The sequence below is a fragment of the Acartia tonsa genome, chromosome 7 (assembly GCF_053477335.1).
Source record: "Acartia tonsa isolate MP-2025a chromosome 7, ASM5347733v1, whole genome shotgun sequence".
NCBI lineage: Eukaryota > Metazoa > Arthropoda > Copepoda > Calanoida > Acartiidae > Acartia > Acartia tonsa.
In genome coordinates this window covers 30,163,756-30,185,652 of record NC_137266.1, presented here as the reverse complement: position 1 = coordinate 30,185,652, position 21,897 = coordinate 30,163,756, and the positions used below count along the sequence as shown (strand labels likewise).

Below are 21,897 nucleotides of genomic sequence, written 5' to 3'. Positions count from 1 at the left end.
TTACAGATAAATATATTAATTTTTCGAAGTTTTGTACATAAAGATAGTGGAAATGTTGGCAAGAAAATAAAAGTCTAGCTTAAATATCAGCTGAGTAAATTTAAAATTATTATATCTTTTTACGTTTGGGTGTTAGCATAATTGTTTTATTTTTCTTTATCCAGGCATCTTATGAGAATAAATATATTTAGTTTCTGTAGGCTAAAATTATTGATTGAAAGGTTTGTTTGACTTTTAAAAAGTGCCCAAATTAATTAAGCCATCCATGAGAAATTGAGTTTATTAAACTTTGGGTACCAGTATTACCATCCAATGTTTCTCCCTCCTTATTTTTTGATAAATCTTGAACATTAGCCGAAATCTTTGTCTGCTCTGCTATAAAAAAAAATTCATAATACTTTAACTGTTCTTTTGTGTGTGTACAATGATAATTTATTTAGAATACTTGTGTTTAAATCGAATTTAAAGTTTAGGGTGGTGTCTCCATTTGTCCCAACATTAATATATCATTTAGGTTTTCTATTAGGTTCCATTTATCATACAAAAAATAGAAAAATACAAAAGTTCAAAGCAAATCAAGACAATAAAAATGGTTCCTACTGCAGCTATGTCAGGTGCATGACATAAATAGTAAGAGTAATACCTAGTAATAGTAATACCTTGGCCAAAATCATTACCATACACAGTTTGGATTGGACGTCGCCGACAAAGTTCGTGCAAACAAACAGTTGGTTGTCTGATGGATGTTATTTAACCTAATACCCAGGTACTGTAATGGATGTTTTAAAAATTAATGTAAAGTTCATCATAAATGGAACATCATCAAAATTAAAGATGAGCACATTTTAACGATTATTTCCACTACTAAATAATTCAAATATTGCTTGGAGAGTTATTATTTTGCGTAGCAAAACTACTTTATAAGTCAGCATGTAAGTATGTCAAAACCTTACTTCACCAATTATTTCATACTGGCGGGGATGCTGTCCATGACACTTAAACACCATGGTCCAACAACCTAGGATAATCAAGGGGAGCCAAATGTCTCCTTTTCTGTCTAAACACCCGAGATATTAGGTTAAGTAAAATCCATCAGACAACCAACTCTTTGATTGCACGTCTTTTGTCTGAAAAGTCCTAACTGTGCATGGTAAGGAGTTGCGCCTGTTTTGTGCCAAGGCATTTTTAACGTCTTTAGTTATGACGCGGTGTTATCATCTCCCCTCAACGAGAGGATGAGCTACATGTTAAGACATGGTCATGTTTAATTATGGAAAGCGTTGATAAAAAATTGAAAGTATCGGAAAAAAATATAAAAAAGTTTTATGAATCATTTCAGTAGAGAAAATGAGATTGTACGTGATCGTTCTTGTTATTTATCTAAAGTTAATAGATGGTTATATTATATAGAAATGAACTACTAGTCTTGGAATAAGACATTGACATACATTCAAAGATCAAAACATAGTATCTTGGACATTTAGGGATCTTAAGGGATAATGCAATAAACAATAAATTGATTCTATTATATTTTATTTCTACTAGTGGTTATTATCCTGCCATCTAAGAGCTTCTAAGTGTAAGAAAAGTAAAATAGCCTAAAACTAAACTTATAATTAAAAATGAAATACAAGAACACTATCCAGGGAACTATAGGAAGATTTCATAAAATGGGGAATTCAATTGCTTCAGTAGTTATCGATAAAATAGCCTTACTACTTTATATAATAGGGTTACCTATCTGTGGCCATAAAAACTGGGTTGGGCCTCAATCAATATTCTGAAATATTTTACTGTTATTCAATTCTTATTATTTTCTCCCCCAAGGCATATACAAAAAAATGCACACCAAGCATTTCTATAAAATCAAAGAAGCAAAAATCTTTTTAGAAAGCAAAACTTTTCTTCACATATGTCCATAATAGTTCTGATAGTAAAGCGTGGTATGTAAGACATGTCCTATCAATTTGAAACCTTGTATGACAAATTGTTTCCTAAGTATTAATAATAGAAAAACGGACAAAGTTAGTTATAGAGTAGTTACATAAGTATCCTTATAAATTCTATCTTTATTATTATAAAGAGAGAATGTTTGTCTGTCTGTCTATTTGTAAAAAAAGAAATTGAAAGGAGAGGCTCAATTATTCTTCCTTTTTTTAAATTTCCCAAGAGGCCTCTAGGGACATAGTCGCTAGTATAAAAATAAAGAACCAACCAATATGCAATGAAAGGAAAAAGGAATTAAGTGTAGCTTTCAACAAAACATATTTATACTCAATCAGTGCACCAAAAATCAATCAAAGTCAACTTGACCTTACATTAATTTTACAACAAATTTGAAAATGTGTGGGAACGAAGTTTTTAAAAAAATTTAGGCGTATGTGGGTGCGTGTTTGTGTGTGTGTATGATTACAGAATTTTGCTTATAAGAAGTTAAGAAGGAAAGGAATAATAATTCTATAAAAGATTTTGCTAATTCAACAATTATGTTTTTTAGGTTTTAAGTTAAATATTGCTGCCTAATTTTAAGGGCTATTAGAATCAGTGCGACTTCGACTGCAGCATCGTCCGTCCATGCGGCGTGGTTTGGGGTTAGGTTAAGGGTGTCTGCAGCCGAACAAGAAACTTATGTATTATGTAAGCTGCGCCGTTCCCGATTAGGCTTCTGTTAGCCGTATGTATAAATAAACTTGAGACTTTAGCTGAGGCTACCGAGACCTTAAAATAATTTAACACTTTCTTAAGAATGTTTATCTGTGTTAATAAGCAGGACAAATATGAATAAATTAATGTTAGTATTGATTAAACCTAAGTGCAACTAGAAGCCCCGCTGGGATTACAATAACCTTTACCTACCTACCCATTATTTTATAGACCTGATATTCTTCTTAAAACAATCAATAGTTTGCACGCTTTTAAAAAGCTGAAATATTAATAAGGAATGCTATATTTATCAAACCACATATAAGGATTCTTATTTAAAGCAAAGCTTTTCTGTAATATGGGTCTGTCAGTACGTGTGTAATTGAATGTTTATTGACCAGAGGATTATTACAACAAATTTTAGACGCAAAAAAACTCCAATTTAAACCATAAACAAGGATGAAAAATACATAACTAGTGGATAACTTAGACAAAATACATTACAATAATAACAATAGTGCAAAACAAGAAAAAATTTACCCTAGAAAATTGGTCCTATCTTCTATGGTAACAGAGATAATAACAAAAATTCTAATGTTATCTGTTAACAGACGAACATTTGTAATTATAGAGAAGCTATAAGCATTGCTACTCTATCATATGATCTAAAATTCAATTTTTGTCCTCTACCAATGAATAAAAATATTTAAATTCAATTAATTTCTCTACTGTTTTAGAAGCAAAGTTACTCTATAATTCTAAAAATTTCTTATGTTGATCTTCGTTTGATGATTTGTGTAGTTGTAAGACACAAATTTAATTATAAATAATATTTTTATACACATACACAAGAAAAGTATAAAAAAAAGTTTTAAAAAAGATTAAAGATAAGTAAGTTAAAAGGTAATATTTTATTATTATTTAAGTTATAATTACTTTATTTCAAAAAATAGCAATATTATTATTCTCTATCATTTCCTAATATTTGTTTTGTTTTATTTCATGAAAGTTGTCATCCTTGTTTCAGCAAGCTTGACCATTTGGCCCCGTACACCCAGTAGGAAAATAATTCAATAAAATTAAAATCTTAATTCTTTATGCAAATCAAAAATTGAAATCAATCTTTATCACGTGGCGATAATGACCAAGTGCGCCCCTAAAAAGACTTTTTTAGTAGCGAAGCTACTCTTATACTTGGTTGGTCTGTATGTCGGTCAGGAAAAAAACATATAATGGGAAAAGAATAAGAACATACAAAAAAGGGAAAAATATGAAAAAAGGCATTTTCCTTTTAACATCACTTTGATTCGCCTAGTCCTACTTTTTTAAAGATTTTTTCTTTAGGCTTCATTTCTATATAAAAAAATCCTTGTTTAAAAGAAACATATTGATCTAAAAAGCTGAGGTAGCTTTTCCTAAACTTAAGACAAGAAGTAAAATATTATTTAAGGCTATCACACAAAGTACCCACTTGATCAAAGACACCCCCCCCCCCCATTATTTAAATATCAATTGAAAATAAAGGGAGGAGGGGGCGGTTATTTTTTTATTTGTTCATTTATTTACTTTAGGTTAAATTGGGTAGCCCCGGAGTTCCATAGCTTTCGAAAGTTTAACAAATTTTTGCGATAACTTTAACCAGTAGAAATGTTTTCATTTCAACTTAAAAATGCAATTAAAAGTTAAATAAATTTGTAAAGAATCTTGAAATAGTTAATACTTGTAAATAGAGTTAGAAATATCTTAATTTACTATTTCCAATCAGTTACATATCAAAGACAGAAACACGAAATCAGAAAAATCAAACTAAAATCAATCAAAATTAAGTTGCACTGTCAAAAACATTTCTGTTGTTCGGTGATGGTACCCCCCCCCCCCCCTCCCCCGGAAAAAATATAAACCTTCTCATGAGAAGCTAAACTGAAAAGGAGAAACGTATGGGTTCAGCAGATAGTGAGAATCTTTGTTACAGACAGACAAAAAAACACACAAACATACTGTTACATTTATATAAGTGTTAATTATATTATATAATGAACGGTATGTCGATATTTCGTCAACGATGGCCACTTTCATTTGTTGCAATACAGTTGGCTTCGATAGGATGTTTCCTTTTACAGGATGTTTTTTCACTAAAGACTTTACTTTTTAATTCCTTTTACTTTTACTTTTTAATTCCTTTCCATTATCCGTAGTAAGGGCTAAAAAAAGTAATCTGGAAATGTGAATTAAAATATCTTTTGGAAATGGATGCAATAAAGAATTGGTAACCGATTCAAACGGAAAAGAAAATCAGGAATAAAGAGATTTATAATTCAGTAATTCGATAATTTTCATTTTTTTAAATGATATAATCATCCAATTTTGAAACAATGATTCCTAAGACAACAAGGAACAATATTTTTAGCGAATCATCTCTATAATTGAAACCTAAAATGAAAGTATGTTCTTAAACACAAACTTTTATATTGAAATGCTGCTTATTAAGTTTTGACACTCTAAAATTCATAAGAGCTTCGCTTTTATGGATGTTATAATCCTTGTTTTATATATTAATCATTTCAAAATATATACATAAAGGGTGATCAGAAAGTTTAAAAACTTAATTTTGTATCGCATGACCTATACCTACCTCCCTGGAAAGAACATCTTGCTTAAGCTTGCAGGAATGTCATTTCAAATAAGTTAGCAGATCAATTTCCCATAAGAAAAAAAATAGTCGTCTAGAAGTATAATACATAGTTTGTTTGAAGTAAACCTTTTCCAAATTTAGAAAGTGTTCGCCCGGACGACCGAAATGGATACCTCTTCGACTTTAATTAAGGACTTTACGTTAATGTTTTGTCTTTGGAGTGATGCAACACTATGATCATTACCAGAAAGTCCTACTGTCCATGATTATTATTTTCATTATAGAATTATCCTAGTAATTTGATGTTTGAAGGGGTGATTCCTATAAAGATTAGTCACAATTTTTATAGCAAGCATATTTTTACATGTATTACACCCAAATTAAACAGTTTCGTCACAATATATGAAAGAGCTTTGCTGTTATGGATATTGCTACACTTTTTTTCTATGATATCGAACTCTAACATAACTTGAATTGAAAAAGTTAAACTGTCCAAAACTTCTCCTATTTTTTTTGTTTAAAATGGCAAAATTGTGGTTAGTGCGCCCTGCTGGGATCTTATATAAAACAGAAGATGGATACACAAACAGTAAAAAGGACAATAATTCTAAAAAATACAAACAGTAGAAGATGCAAAAAAGTAGCTGAACATAAAATTGTTGTTTCAAGCATATATACATGAACAGATGAAAGGACAGTCTAAGTATAAAAAGATCAAATATTTTTTAGAGGACAGATAGAATAAGAAAAGCAATATGCACAAGAACAGATATGTAATCTGTTTCATTTCCAATCTTACAGTAATTAACTTGACTTTTTTTTACATCTATGTGGTAATAACCTTTAATAACTGAGCTACTAATAGAAAGAATTTTCCTTTATTACTTGTCATATTTAAGTTTTGAATACTGAATAAGTGAATAATCAAAGTTTTTTTTACTTTTACTAAAATGACAGGGCTGGGAACTAAAAAATCAATCAAGGCAACTTGAAATGAAATTTTGGCAGACTCGGGACCCCTGCTTTTACAAATGGCCACTACGCACTACTAGAATACAATTTTATATGGATAAGAATTCAAAAAAACAAATTTTGATGCTAAATTCTAAGGGCTTCTTTTGATTAAAAGTTAAGGTATATTAGAATCATGTTTGATGATTCCCAGAGCTATAAGTATGATAGGTATCCTGCATCTAAAGCAATAGTTCTTAAATTATATTCAGTTTCTCTGATTTTATGGCTCAGTCTGATTTGTTGAGATTCGCTTTTAATAGAGTTTGTCATCCTTGTTTAAAATGGTAAAACTTCGGTGCTTTCCCTCAAAGTGCCTATCGAGCACAGATCTTCCATCCCTTCATTTATTTTTTTAATTAATTGAAAACAAGAGCGTTATCATTTTTCTTTATTTTCAATTATTTAAAAATAAGGAAAAGGGGCTGAGTTTTCGACTAGGTACTTTGAGCTGAAACAGCCAAAACTTGTATATCAAGACATCTTTTAATCTACCATTTGTATTACATATCCCTGTCCCCTGCCAACTACTAGGCTTTAGCTAAAAATTTGACTATTTAATAGAAATCAACAGGGGGTAAACCTCTTCTCTCAATAAAAACAAAACAATTATCCCTCCCCCTTTTTTTCTTTCAATATTAGGTGACATATATTCTACAAAATTAAATTGAAACAGGATAGACAACGCATTAAAGTAGAAAGGTAATAAATAACAGATATTATGAAGGATTGTAGCATCTTTAACTACAGAAATAAAAAAAAGTATTTATGAATCGAGCATAAAGATCATTTTAACAATTAATGACTGTTAAAAAATCACAATCCAATAAGAAAATTACTACCCCCAACCCCCCTCCCCCCCAAAAAAAATATTCAGTTTACATTACAAAAAAGTGTCGGATGGAAGTACAAAGTAAATTATATATTAGATGCTTATTTGTTATGAAAATTTTATGCAAGCATCTCTAAAAGCATCCAGCTAAGTCTTATTTTTTAAAACATTACAGACTAAAAAAGAAAGGTAACTATAATTCCATTACTTTCATAATAACATATGTCTCTATCGCTGAGCCTACTTACATATAAAGCATTAATCCACCCCCCCCCCCCTTCCCCCAACCCCAACAAGGCAAAAGTTAAGTAAAATCTTAGCATGATACAATCAGAAGCAATTTTCTTTATGCATGGACAATTTTTTTTAGTTTTTTTGCGCAATTTTTAAATTGATTTATGTTCAGAAATCTTTCAATGATTTTGATATAATCCCAAGTGGATCCAAGGGGGATGGGTTAACCTTTACTTAACCTAATGTATAACCAATAATATGTATTTCCTAATGTGTTGCCAAATGTGAAATCTAATAGGGATTAGGATTCTTAAAAAAACATTTTTTTGTATTTGGAAAAGTGATGGGTTTGATTATCAGACCGCACAACGTTTAAAATGGTTTCTAATGATAGTATATGGTTCCCTGAAAAAAGTAAATGTATGGTAATCATGAACATGTCATAATGTCATTAGAATAACACATTTATATTTCATAGTTAGGTTTAATTATTTATTGAATGGTGACATGACAATATTATGTCATCCATGACTAATTTTATTCAATGCTTATAGGTTGACATACACTTTTGAAATTGCATGTCGACAGAATCTTGATAGTTTGTTAGGGCTTCCAGACAAAGGATGTGTTATCAAAAGGTTGACTATTAGAAAAAAATTTGCTTTTCGCATCTTTAAGCAAGATCAAATTATGTTTAAACCAAAAATATAACTTTTAAATCTCCATTGTTCTTTTACCCAATCCTCAAAATTACTGCTGAAATTATTGGGTGAAAAGTTTAAACACTGCTAGTTTGAAACAACAAATAATCATTTTATAAAATTACATAACCAACGAAAAAGAAAGCATCTTTATAAAACTTTAGGTATCAGAATAATTTTAAGTCCAATGTCACCATCCTCACTGTAAATGATTTTAAGATTTAGTGATTTTAACTGATCAAAAGACAACATCTGATAAAACAGTAAATAAAAGTACTGAAACATTATTGGACAGAAAAATGTTTAGTAAAGTACACAACCCACGGAGATTTAACCCTTTGGGAGTCTCATTATCCTTGGTTAGCCTAACCTAAGATTAACAAAGTAGATAATATTTTTTTTTAAATTAAGTATTATTTTTTTCATCTAATGTCAGTAGACATCTTAAAATAATAAAATAATTTTTATCTCATAAAGTTTTGAAAAGTGCGGTATTTTTTACATCTTTTGTACATAACAAACTCAAACCCCTTTGACCGCTCGCTTTAACCTTAAAGCAAGCTTTGAAATAATACCTTAAAAAGCTTTATAAATCAAAACTTTAAAGGCTTTTATCATAACTGGCCTTTGTTATATTTGTATTATCTCTAAACAACTCTCAAACGACTCTAGTCTAAGTCTTGCATAACCAATCAAATAGTATAAAATAAATGAACAAAGAATACAAATTTTGAATAGATAAAAAACATTGCGACGACCTAGCGTCCTGAGCTAGCTAGGCCATGGCCGGTCACACAGACCCGCTAGCACAATGGAAAACTTTGGAAGGGTTTGAACTATGGCGTAACAATACAAACTTTGTGAACAATACGCACGCCCCGGGACACGAACTATGCAAAGCGGCGCGCACACAGAAAGGGGGGTGGAGACAGAAAAGGGGAAGGTTGGTCTGACCGTCGGGCGGGCGCATTCTTAAAAGACTGTCGGTCAACCCTTGACATGAATAGAAGTTAATCGAGTCAACAATGGCACTTTTACAATTGGGGACAATAAATAAGATAAAGTTCCACGGCAAAATACAATAAAAATCTAACTTTTTGTCCAATAGTTGGGCGGAAGGGGAGAAAAAAGGGTGACTTGCGTAACATTTTGAATATTTGGGAAAGAAATTAAAGAGGGAAAAAGAAATGGGAGAATCTTTGGGGTTATGGGGGACAACTTCCATTGTTGATTTTTAACTTGAGGACAATAAAAAATGAATTATGCTAAAAACATTGCTTAACATTCCCAGGATTATTTTACAAAAAAAAAATGGAGGCAAAATTTGGGAGGGTTAGTTTAAGCAATCAGTATTATTAGTATTAGATAAGGATTAACAAAATTTCGGGGGGGGGGGGGAGGTGTAGGTTAAGATTAAAATTAAAGCAAGAGATTAATGTAATAGACCTCACCCAGTGTTTATCACACAATTTGAGCTGTGACTAATTTTATTAAAAAATAAATACAGTTCTGATTTCCTGTAAGAAGAAGAATGGAGATTAAACAAAACTACGAGGGCGGTCAAGTCAAGTTAAATTGGCAAGGAATTGTTATTTTTAAATTATCAAAGTATTATGTAATAAAAAGGTCAATTTTAAGTTTACTTTGATGCTTTTTTTGCAAAAAAAGGAATTGTCTAACTTTTAAATTTACATCAAAGTAATGTAATCATTATTGTGCAATAATTTAATACAGCTTTTATAAACTTGAAAGAATATATAAGGTTTTTTATTACTTATTTTACTTTTTACATTGATATATGTCATATATCCAAGTCCAAATATAATTAATTTGTAAAAATACTTAAATTTTGGCTAAGAAAAAAACTCTTTTAGTCTGTAAGCAAACAAAACTTTGTGAAATATATAACCAAATGATAGCAAATTTAGATTTGTTCGCATATGATTTTAAAATCACATTCCTAGTAGAAAGACGATTTCTATATTTCTTATCGTATTTAAAACAGTGCTCCTGCTCCCACAAATTAAACCCAATTGGGTTCTTTAAAAAAAAACTACAAAACTGACTATGTTAAGAATTGATTTACACATCCAGATACTATTTCTATTTAGTTATGAAACATTAATTTCTCTGTAAAATACTGCCATGAAATAAAAAAAATTTTCACAAGAAAATTCTCTGACAAACGATCAGTTGGACGGAAAGTTAAAAACAGAGCTCCTTCTTCTGTATTTCTAGTTTTAATTGAAGATTTAAATATTTTTCTTAACTCTATAACTGATACTGAAGAATCAAGTATAGCATCGTATTACAGATTATTTTCCACGAATATTAAAATCATAAAATTAATACCAGTTTTGTTAGAACGGCCCTACGGCCCCTTGGAACTAACCTATTTTTTAAAAATGTATATCCGTGAAAGGCTGTCTAAAATACGATACGATAAATAAATATTCTTGAGTTTTATTTTAATGGAAGGTGTGAGATGCAAAACCGCTCATTGACTGCCAGTAAATTTTTTCGTGTTTTCTAAAAATATTTTCAGCGATTATCTTTATGTGTGTTAGTTTCTGCAATACTAATGGATATTAGACCATATCCTATAAAATTTCCTAGAATAGTCTAGGAGTTGGGTTTTCTTATCCTTACATATCACAAATACCTAACTCCCAGACTAGCCTAAGGAATTTTATAGGATTAGTCTCATTATTGTCCTAGTTATCTACTCCAGCTAATTGTAATTGATTAAACCATGTAACAAAATTAAACTATTTAACTTACAAACCTAAAACATACAGACGCTATTAGTTGTAGAGATTTTTGCTTCCAACAATTCTATCAATTTATGAATTAAAGACGTACGGTTGAATTTGATGAAGCTTAGCCAGTTTTATCTCTTATCTATTATGTACAACATTATAATAAAGAAATGCAGTAATATTAATTTCATTATTTTTATTTTCATATAATTTTAAATATATTTATATATTATCACAGACATAGAGTAAAAAATATTTTTGAAAAAGTTACATTGATAAGATATCATCAATTCCAAATCTGGTGAATTTTTCAACTTTCAGGTTCAATGGAATAATTTGTTCTTGTTGTGTGGCAGGTTCTGGAGACATGGAGGGCGCAGGACTGCAGGATTCTGATGATCTACAGATAGTTCCATGAAAATTACCAAGCTTCTCTACAATAAATCCAAGTTCTTTAGGTTTAACATCCAGGTGAGCTGATTGAAGGTGAGATTTTAATTCAGATCTGTTGTGGAATGTTTGTGTTGCTGGACAGATAGGACAGGAAATATTATGGATATCAAGTTGAATAATATTGTGAATATATAAACTTCTGGCTTGAGAGAATCCTTTACCACAGTCTCCACAGTTATAAGGTCTCTCCTTGGTGTGAGTATATTTGTGATCACGCAGATGATCTTGTCTTCTGAAGGATTTGTTACAAATATCACATGGAAATGGTCTCTCATCAGTATGGGTTCTCTCATGAATTAACAAATTATAAGATTTACTAAATTCACGGTTGCAAAACTTGCAGATAAATCTTTTCTTTGGCTTCTTCAAGCTTGCTCCTGTTGTGAGGGACAAGGGTGGTGAACAGGAAGGAGATACACATCCACCAGATAACAAGGACGAATATACCATGTAAGGATAACTTAGGCCACTCAACATTGTTGTGGGAGAGTGGGGTGGTGACGGAGGTAATTGGTAGCAATTTCCAAGCATGTTGGCTTTGTGTTTGAAGTTTGTGTGCTCTAAACGATGACCAATGGTCTACTGATTAAACTACTGAATTTACTTGACCAGCAAAATAAATCTTCCAAATTGTGCGCCCAATCACAGGTCACCTGCCATACTCCGACCAATCACAGCACGCCTTGAAAATATCGACCAATAAGAAGCCGACTAGGATTAATCCTTTATTGTTCCGACTAATGGCAAGCCTGAGATCGGAATTTTTATATTACAATATATAAACGGTGGGAACGTGTTGGAATAAAACCTTGTTCTTTATGTACCGTGTCTCTTTCTAAGATGTTTTTGTGACTGAATTTGATTTAGAAATTATACTTCTCTGACCTGGCCTAAAAGCAAACACAGACTTAAGTAGAGAATCAGGAATAAAATGAATTTTAAATTTTGAAATAAAATCGACTGTGTGTTTGTGTATTTGTTCACTAAGATCCCGTAGATTTCAAGACCACTATATATTTTAAGATAGCTTTATTGGGTTTAGAGATAAACAGATTTATATAAAAGGCTATAAAAACTAAAATAATAACAAACAAACAAAAAAAGTCCAAAGATATTTTAATATTTGAATTTTGGCCAATAAATATATACTGGTATAGATATATAGTCCAGATAACTACCAGGATCCAGCTTTGGGGACCTTTTTTGTCTACTAGTAAATTGTTTTCTGTTTTTTTTTATAGCAACTTGGCTGACCTGACTAAAAGTCGCCACAGGGTCCACAGGGTGGGTCATACAGTTATTTATCCCCTTCCCCCTCTATTGTTTTACTCAAATTTTTGGTAAATTAATTGATTCTTTGAAATTATTAGGAGAAATTAATAATCGTAGATGATAAATTTTAATCTTAGCAGGTATTGCATACAAATCACTAAAAGGGTTCAATTGAAAATACAGACTAAATTTGTTTTTCTTTTAAAAAAGCTTTTTTTAGATTGTATCAAAATCCATGAAATTCTTGATATAAAAATCCGTGAGGTATATTTTGCTTCAAGACAATTAGGCAAAAAAGGGTCTAATATCTTGTCTTTGGACGTGTTAAGCTCCTCGGAAAATTATAATATTTTGTTTTAATGATGCTACTCTATAAATATTCTGCGTCTTTATAAAGCCGGTTTTTTGATTGGTCTGTAATGTACTTAGAAAAAAACTCTTTTTGTGATTTTTGACATAATTATATATCATAATTTTCAAAATAAAAGTAAATATTTGATTCTTATAGTCGATAAAAACAATTGAAACGGTATGTACAATATACATAGACAGACTTCTCAGGCTAGTCCAATTCATGGGTTTAAGTTGTTATAAATCTCGCTATAATGAATAGAAATCGTACTTGTTTTTTTAGAATATTTGACAGTAGTCACAATTTTGTGCTAACATTTTTTAGCCAGTCTTTTTGGTTCAGTTTCCAACTTACTTAAAATCGGCCTTTTTTATTAAAATTAATCTTGCTTCTCCATTTTCGATTCTAGTTCTGTTAAACTAAGAAGCATAGTGTAATAGTTAAAATTCAAATTGTGCAGGCCTGCCTTCCTCTTGTTTTCACCCTGACTTCACACTACTCTGATGAATTTCTGTGCACGCCACTGGTGTACAGTAACACATTAGAATGAAGAAAAACAAAGAAAAATATACTTTGAAGATATTAAAACTGAAAAAAAGGGAAAATGACTCTTTTTAAAATCCATTTTTAGTATTGTTTTGATATGTTTGGCTTTTTATCCACACTTCTAAAAAGCATCAATTTAAACCAAATTTTCAAAGGACAGTCATAAATATATTATTGTATTCAAAAATTATAAATTACAAGTTTAAAGGACAATCCAGTTCAAAAAAGCGCAGCATTATTATGTTAATTCAGGAAGGAATTGTCAACAAATACTGAATATGATATTTTTTATGCTAGGTTATTTATGTTTTCAAATTCTAGAATCTGTCAATAAATAAAGTTACACAATAAATACTTATTTTATATAACTCAAGACCAATTTTCTCAAATATACTTATAGTTTACTTTTGAAGAGGAATTAAATTATTTTTTTTTTATTCTTGTTGTTTATACAATTCTATACTGTAATTTTTTTCAATCAAACTTTTTTTCTTGCCTTTTTTACTCATTTTTGGAATCCTCCAAAATTAATTTTGGTATTTGTATAGAAGGAAGTATTTTTGTACCTTTAAAAGCCTTTTATAATCAAAGAACGTTTACTCATATAGTTTAAGTTGATTATTATGAGTAAGGTCTGTCAAAGCAATGCTTAGAATTAGTCTAGAATATATAAGGTCAAATTATCCATATGGAGGGATTGGCTAGAGAATAGCCACAAAAAAATTAGCTTTTTCGCTCATTTACGTTCACTACGCACGCTTCCTGCATTACTGTTATGGCTGGTTTTAATGCAAAAGAATAACCTTTACGATTTAGAAACATTACATTTAAAGTTTGATTCTACAAAACAGTAGAATTGTTGAAAATAAATATGTCCAATCGCATTTAGAACAAAAGTGATTTATTCCTTCTCACAACAACGAATTTTTTGTGTTTTTTTAAAGCGAAGCTTTCTACAATCATTGTGTCCGTTCGCTCTTAAGTGCTTTGACTGCAAATATCTAAATCTAGGCGTGCTAGAATCAGCATATGAACTTAAAACTTTGCATGTGAATTTAATCTATTTAGACACTATTTTTTTCATGAAAATCTCAATTTCAGAAAAGATAAGTTTTATGATGATTAGAAACAATTTGTAAGGTTAGCAACTCTATAATGATATCTCAAATTGAAAGTTTCCATTCTATGGATGTTGTCATCCTTGTTTTTATATGGAATGTAAATGAAACTTAAAGTGGTAACGACCGTTTTTTTGTGCATCAATTAAAAAGCTAAAATTATAGTATTCAAATGATACTTAGTGACTTTTTATTTTAATACCACGAAGCAACGGATTTTTAAAATTGATTATTGTGTCATTTCTAAAATTATAGTGTATTTCATTTACATATTTCAAAGAGTTGATTTTAAAGAATAAAAATATCCACGAAAGCGAAAGAAATCAATAATATAATTCTTAAATGAATTAATGTAAAGTTTTAAACTAGTAGATATTTTTTATATGCAAAACCAAAAGCTGTTTCTTAGAAAAGATTTTGATAAAAAAATTATCTGAAAAAAATTCATCTGCTGTGTTAGGCATTTGATAGCTAGGATAGGTTTCGTGTCATTTCAATGAATATAGGACAAACTAACAGACTTTCAAAGGGTTTAAGAGAGCGCGGAATATTGATGTAGAAGAGAGGAGAGAGACAGAGAGAAAGAGATAATGAGAGAGAGAGAGAGAGAGAGAGAGAGAGAGAGAGAGAGAGAGAGAGAGAGAGAGAGAGAGAGAGAGAGAGAGAGAGAGAGAGAGAAAGAGAGTAAAATGTTGAAAAATAAAAATATTTGTGTACCTAAAACTTTAGATTATACAACCAGTTCATTCTAGAAATTTTAAAAAGCATATGTCTAAACTCTAAACATATTCCAAATATATAGCAATCTGTTCCTTCAGTAATATCTCAATTCACTCATTGCGGCTTTGACGTAACCTACGCGCGGATGCCGAGCCCTGGTATTTCCACAAACAATAATTAAGCACAAGTTAGATGGTATGGTTGCATACTTGTGTGCATATTTCACATCATCCTAAAGATACAGATTCTATAGGTGTTCAAATCACATGACAAAAATTTTTAAGTTTAGATTTAGCATTAGTTATTTTTCACATTGTATTATAGAAATTATTTTACGGATATTAGAATACAAAGTTTTAAGATTAAAACCAATTTTGTAAGACCCGAGGGGCCGAAAATCCAGTCTAACAAAACTTGCAATAACTAATAATGCTTTTCATTTTATTATTCGTGGAAAATTGTCTGTTATACAATGCTAAACTTGATTTTTCGGTATGGCTGAGAACCGGTTTTAATTTTTTTTTGCTTTTGTATTAAAATAGTTAGTTTTATGTGAACATACTGATGTTATAATATAATTGTATGATTATAACATATGTATAAATTAATCATTTATAACACACAAATATGTAAACTTTCTTACTCTCTAATTACAATGTATGGTGTGTTATCATTTTCTCACAAATACAAAAAGCGTAATTTTATATCGATGGCATTTTAGACAAAACGACAGGTATATCTAATGGAGGGAGATATTCAAGCCCAGCCCAAAATCTCTGAAATAAAAAATGCCCTTTGAGCCCATTAGTTTAAAGATCTTAAATTTTAAAACTAGGTTATTAAGATTACAGACAAACAGACAAATATACGGGCACCTATAGAGTAACTTCGCTACTAAAAATAAACCTTTTTCAACGGATATAGGATGTATGTGGATATATTGACAGGGGAAAATTTGTCCTCCATTTAGCTTGCTAATATAAAACTCCATTTTTGGATCAATTCGTTCATCAGTAGGATGGGAGGGGTAAGAGGGTGGAAAGGGTTATCGTTTTTTTTGCCAGCTGCGAGTTTATTACATCCAAGTAATAATATATCGAATCTATATGGACTTATGCAATTAAACTGTGTTGCCATTAATAATCTTTGATATTATTGATGTCTTAATATTCTTATACTGGAGATCTTAATTAACAAGCTAACAAATAAAAAATGGTGAGTTTACAAACATAATACACTATTAAGTCCATGAGAAATAGCATCAAGCACTAATTTCAAATAATTTCTAGGCATATCTGCATTAAAATATTTAGGGTTGTTTTAGCATTGCCACTAAAAATATATCCAAATATTTATTTTATCATCTAAGATGCTCTATAATTGAAACTGTCCACATATCTGGCTCCTAAAGAAATACAAAGGTGCATTTTTCGTGTAGATTCTTAAATGTAAAACTTAAATAATTTATTGGTGGGGTTGTCTCATTGTCTATTCATTACACTAATGGATTTATTATTACTTGGATCTTACACCAGAATTTCATGTATGTAAAGTGTAACACGCAGAGTAATAAAATAATTATTTAATCCCTTTACCCTTGGCTACTTATGGATGTTATTATTCTTTCAAAGTTAATTATTGGCTGCATTGAATAAACACCAACCATTAAACCCTTTTCCTCTCATTACATGAGTTTGATTGATTTCTAGAATTCAGGCCAATAAACGGTTTATCTATCTATCATGCCTACTCTATAAATTGGGTATGTACGTTTTAGTAGCGAAGCTACTCGATAATTCACTTTGTCTGTCCGTCAGTCCGTAGCGCTATGGGGGAAACGTTATTTTCTCGGCTGCTATTCAAGATAGACAGCTGAAATTTTTAGTGAAGATTCCTAGGACGAACACAGTAGTAGTGTCTGACTGATTATGACGTAACAAAAAAAATTAGCCAATGAGAGGCCGTTATTGACCAATGGTAAAATTTATAATGGCCTCTCATTGACTAATTTTTTTTGTTACGTCATAATCAGTCAGACACTATTACTGTGTTCTCCTAGGACATATACCCATCTAATCTATACATTGTTTATAACAGAATTTGTTTTTTTCTCAATTTCATTTTATATTTTCGATGAAAGCTTTTAAGATCGTGTGTAAATATATTGCTTCCTCGATCAACCTTGTGGGTTGTTTATTCGCTTCCCATGACAATCTAAAGATGGCAAATTAAAACTTAAATAAAGAGATAGACTTGGCTTAGTTCCAAATAATTATAAGCTTGTAAATAACATCACAAATAAGGATCTACTTTCTGTTAGATCTTTTTAATCAATGGCAAATTTTCTCAGGTATTTTAGGAGCGCAGCTATTCTATAATAAATTTCACAGTTTTTATAAAGCATATTTTCTTAAAATTAGAGCATAGTCGGTTTAGTGGTTTCCGAGATATTTAGACGGAAATGCAAATGGACGGACAAGCCGTCTGAAAGGCCATTAAAAAAGCTTTTTTAGTTCAAGCCGATAAATATCCGTTAAATTTTAACCAGTTTAAGTCATACTGAAAAGTCATGTAATTCGATGCGATAATAACTATAATTAAGTTTTTAAAAATTAGACTAATGTTACTATATTTGTAAATTTATTTTTTTAAAGATCAATTTTGTTGTTTAATTTCCTAAAAAGTGTGATGGTAGGTTGCTTTAGGCCAAGTTAGCTGTTAATCAGCCATTTCGTGTTCAAAATAAACCCTAAAAAGCGCCACAACTACAATCATGATATAAAAATCTAAATTTTGAACATCATGTTATGTTCAGAAGCCTAAATATCTTAGCAGCAAGATATATAGAAATATACATTATTGTTTTCGTGATTTCAAAAACTTAGGAGAATGAGAGAAAAATGGATAAAGAGATAATTTGACAATTTGATATTTAGATTCATGAAATGTACGTGAAATTGGTGCATAATGATGCTTTGTCAGCTTGTGACATCAATAGTAGGGGGAATGTATTGGCCTATAACAGACATAACTCATGCAAAGTAAAGAAATCCAGGCAAATATTGTGTAATCAAAGAGTTGGTTGTCTGTCGGATGTTACCTAACCTAATACCCTGGATCATTGGACAGAAAAGGAGAGGGTTATTTACTGGAATAGAAAATGGACAACGGACCTCGCGAGGTTAATGGGTTAAAACCTCAATTACAAGTCCTATTGACTTTTCCTTTATTTTCCAAGAAAGGGTAAACTATTTTTGTAATATTTTTAGTAAAAAATGTGAAAAATCTGTTAATAACCTTACTGACCTTATTGTACAACATAACCTCCGCATCTTTGCAAAAATAACAACAATCACAACATCCATCAAAGCGAAGATGTGTAAGGCATTGAAAAATTAATTTCTAGAGCTTCTAAATAATAGTTTTCTAAAAGAAAAGTTTAAGCTTTAAATTATAGAGTTGCAGGGATCTTTATTTATCAAACTTTTATCAAATAATAAGTTAATGGTAAATTTTTATTGAACTGTAACTTCTAGAAAAGCTTCGCTTTTAAAATTGATCCTTTTTGAACTATTTTAAACACTATTTTGTAAATAACCAACGAACTAAGTAAAATGATCTATATATAACATAAACACAGGGATTGAGGTACTGGGGGAAAAATAATTTCCCAGAATTTTCATTAAGTTCCAAAATACATTTTTTTAACCAGAAACAAACCAGTTATATACAGGTGGGGAGGTGTGATTGGGCTGTTTATTCCACTAGGCCCCAATGTTTAATAATAATGTTTTCTTATTCGTGGGCTTAACTACTTTTGTCACTTTTATTGAATTTTGATTGGTTTGGTTCATTGAGTTTCCAAACGTTTCATTCACTAATTGTAATCTACAAAAGGGGCAATTTTGTGTATCATCATCAGGGATGTACATCAATTCATCGGCCATTGTCTTATTCCTTTAGATCCCTGAGTTATATACATGACCGAACGAAGATTGGATTACAGAAAGGAAGGACTACAATTTTTATTTACGTGTTCGCGGAAAACTATGTATAAAGAAATTATGAAATAACCATTACTTTAAATTTTAAAATCCATTTTACTTATTTCTTTACTCCTGTATAAAACAACATAAATAAATTTGATTTATTTTCCTAATTATTCCAATTATTTAAAACATTAAGATTCTTTACAACATAGATGATAATTTTCTTTACATCTACTAGGATTTTTAGTAATAATAAGTCATTGTTCAGGTTTGAAATGTTCAAAACTTTGCAGATTTTATTTTGCGGATTTTAATAAAGAATTAATAGTAGTAATTTTTACATTAGTACTAAGTATACACATCCCATTTGTATTTATATATGTGTAAGTTAAATGTTTTTCTTTAATAATTAATTCTTTTTAAAACTTACATATACATAAAAGCAAAGCTCGAAAATTAAATGAATAGGATAATTAATAAAAAGAATAGTTTTAAAGAAATAATAAATCTTATCTTATCTTATCTTATCTTAAACAGTGTTATGTGATTTGAATTTCGCTACAGACTATAGATTTGCAACACTTTCTATGTTGTACCTTACTTTTACAGGAATCAACATGCATTCTTAGATTAATTTTAAGAGAGCTTTATGTTAAGTAAGGACACATTGACTGATCTTAATTTTATAAAAGCTTCGCCTTTTAAAAACAACAACTATTTGTGACCTCTGAAGTTTTTCGTCCTTGTATATTTGTAAGCCCCTTGATTTAGAATAAAAAGGCCAATTACTTAAGGATGGCATCTTTAGTATTATTGTTCAAACTGGTTTTATACCATAAGGTTGTTTTACAAAAGTTTCTTTTTTTCTTAGTAACATTTTTAGATGCTATTTTTAATAAGGGACCATATAACACACTTTTTAAGGCAGTAAAAAGACATAGTTTTTAATTTTGTTTTAACCTAAAATGTTCATACGTCTGTTCTATTTGACCACTTTTAATGAAAATAGTAACTGCACCCCAGCATCTAGGGGAAAGACCACCATAAAGTTGACTTAAACCAGCCCGAGATTTGTGTTAAGCTTCCTTTGAATAAAGAAATCGATCGTTTCAATGGTTAGCGAGATCCCAATGGACAAAGAAAAAACCTTACTTAATATAATTGTATTTCAAATTTATAAAAGTTGAAATTTTTTTAAGGTTTTTGGTTTCATTTTTAGTCCCAATATTTGGATTGCTTTCTTACTAAACATCAGATTTTCAAAAGTTTTTAAAACATTACATATTTCGTCTAAATTGTTATTGTGGTTTAGTAATTGTTATTTGGGCCTTTAAGTAAAACACCCTTGATAGTTAAAAAGCTCAGCAGTGAAAAAAAGTCCCCATAATAAAAGTTTTACAATACCACTAAATGCTTTTGAACAGATTTAGAGGTATTTTGTTTTCTTAAACCTTAAAAAATCCTCAAAGAGGATGATTTAGTCCATTTTGGTGTAAAAATATTAAAATGCCTTTATTTTGTACATCTAACATACTTATTATAGTAAAAAGGTATTTTGGTAAACCGTTTATCTGAAAAAATAAACCTACTTTTGAATGTTGAACAAACATTTTCCAGGGATCTAATAGGATTAGACATTGGCCGATAAATTAATGTTCATCCCCACTGATGGTACACAAAATTACCCTCTTTATATTAAAATTACTAGTTGAAAGTTTGAACACTCAAATTAATGATCCAACCAATCATAATTCATTAAGGTCGCCAAAGTTGTTTAGCCAACAAAAAAGAAAACATTATTATAGGACTTTGGAGACTAGTGTAATAAACAGCCACTCTCTCTCTGCCATTTTCACACTTTTTTGATCTATCTAGCACCAAACTTGATGGTGGAAGAAATTTTAGACTTATAGAGAAGCTTTGCTCTGAAAAAAACGGCGGGGGCAAAGGACAGAGGACCTCCCAAAGAGTAATAAAAATAAAAATTAGATAATAGAGTTAAAAGTTAGGGGTATAAATGTAAAGAGATTTATGTAAGTCTACGTGGCAAGACGTTGCACTTCATTGCTTGGAAAATTACACTGGTAACAAAAAAGTTTTATAACCATTTTATCTTATTCGTTGGCTCAAAACCTTAAGGCACTTCTATTAAAATTTTATTAATTGGTTCCAAACTGGCAGTGTTTCAACCTTTTTAACTAATAATTTTAATCTATAGATGGGTTAATTTAATTCATCATTTATTGTCCATTGTCCGTAATAGAATTAGATTTATTTTTTTATGTTTAATCTCTAGTTGTCCTAACTCTAATGTTAAGATATATTTTCCAGTAGAAAGATAGCTACTACCATAAATGTTTGGAATTTAATAAAAATAAGAAATGTAAAGATGTAAAGTATCTTTTTTTAAACCTTAAAGTTTGACTTTAAGATCTTCTAAAATGCTTCACATGGGAGAAAATTGAAAGATTTCTCCTATAAGAAATTTTTTTTTTTTCAAAATCTGGATATTGTAAGATTTGCTTAGGCTTATTAAGGGACTTTAACAAAACCTTAACAAAGAGATCTGTAAATTAAAAGATTTTTTATTTTAAAAGTTTAGAAATAATATAAATTCTTGTGGAGAGTATATCAA

General features: G+C 30.2%; 1 protein-coding gene across 1 annotated transcript; it reads right to left on the bottom strand.

Moving 5' to 3' along the window:
- Window positions 1–10,993: 10,993 nt before the first annotated feature.
- LOC145324263 (uncharacterized) lies at window positions 10,994–11,839 on the bottom strand. Its single transcript, XM_080166886.1, has one exon. The coding sequence runs from the start codon at window positions 11,794–11,796 to the stop codon at window positions 11,080–11,082; it is 717 nt and encodes a 238-aa protein (XP_080023012.1). The 5' UTR covers window positions 11,797–11,839; the 3' UTR covers window positions 10,994–11,079.
- Window positions 11,840–21,897: the final 10,058 nt, after the last annotated feature.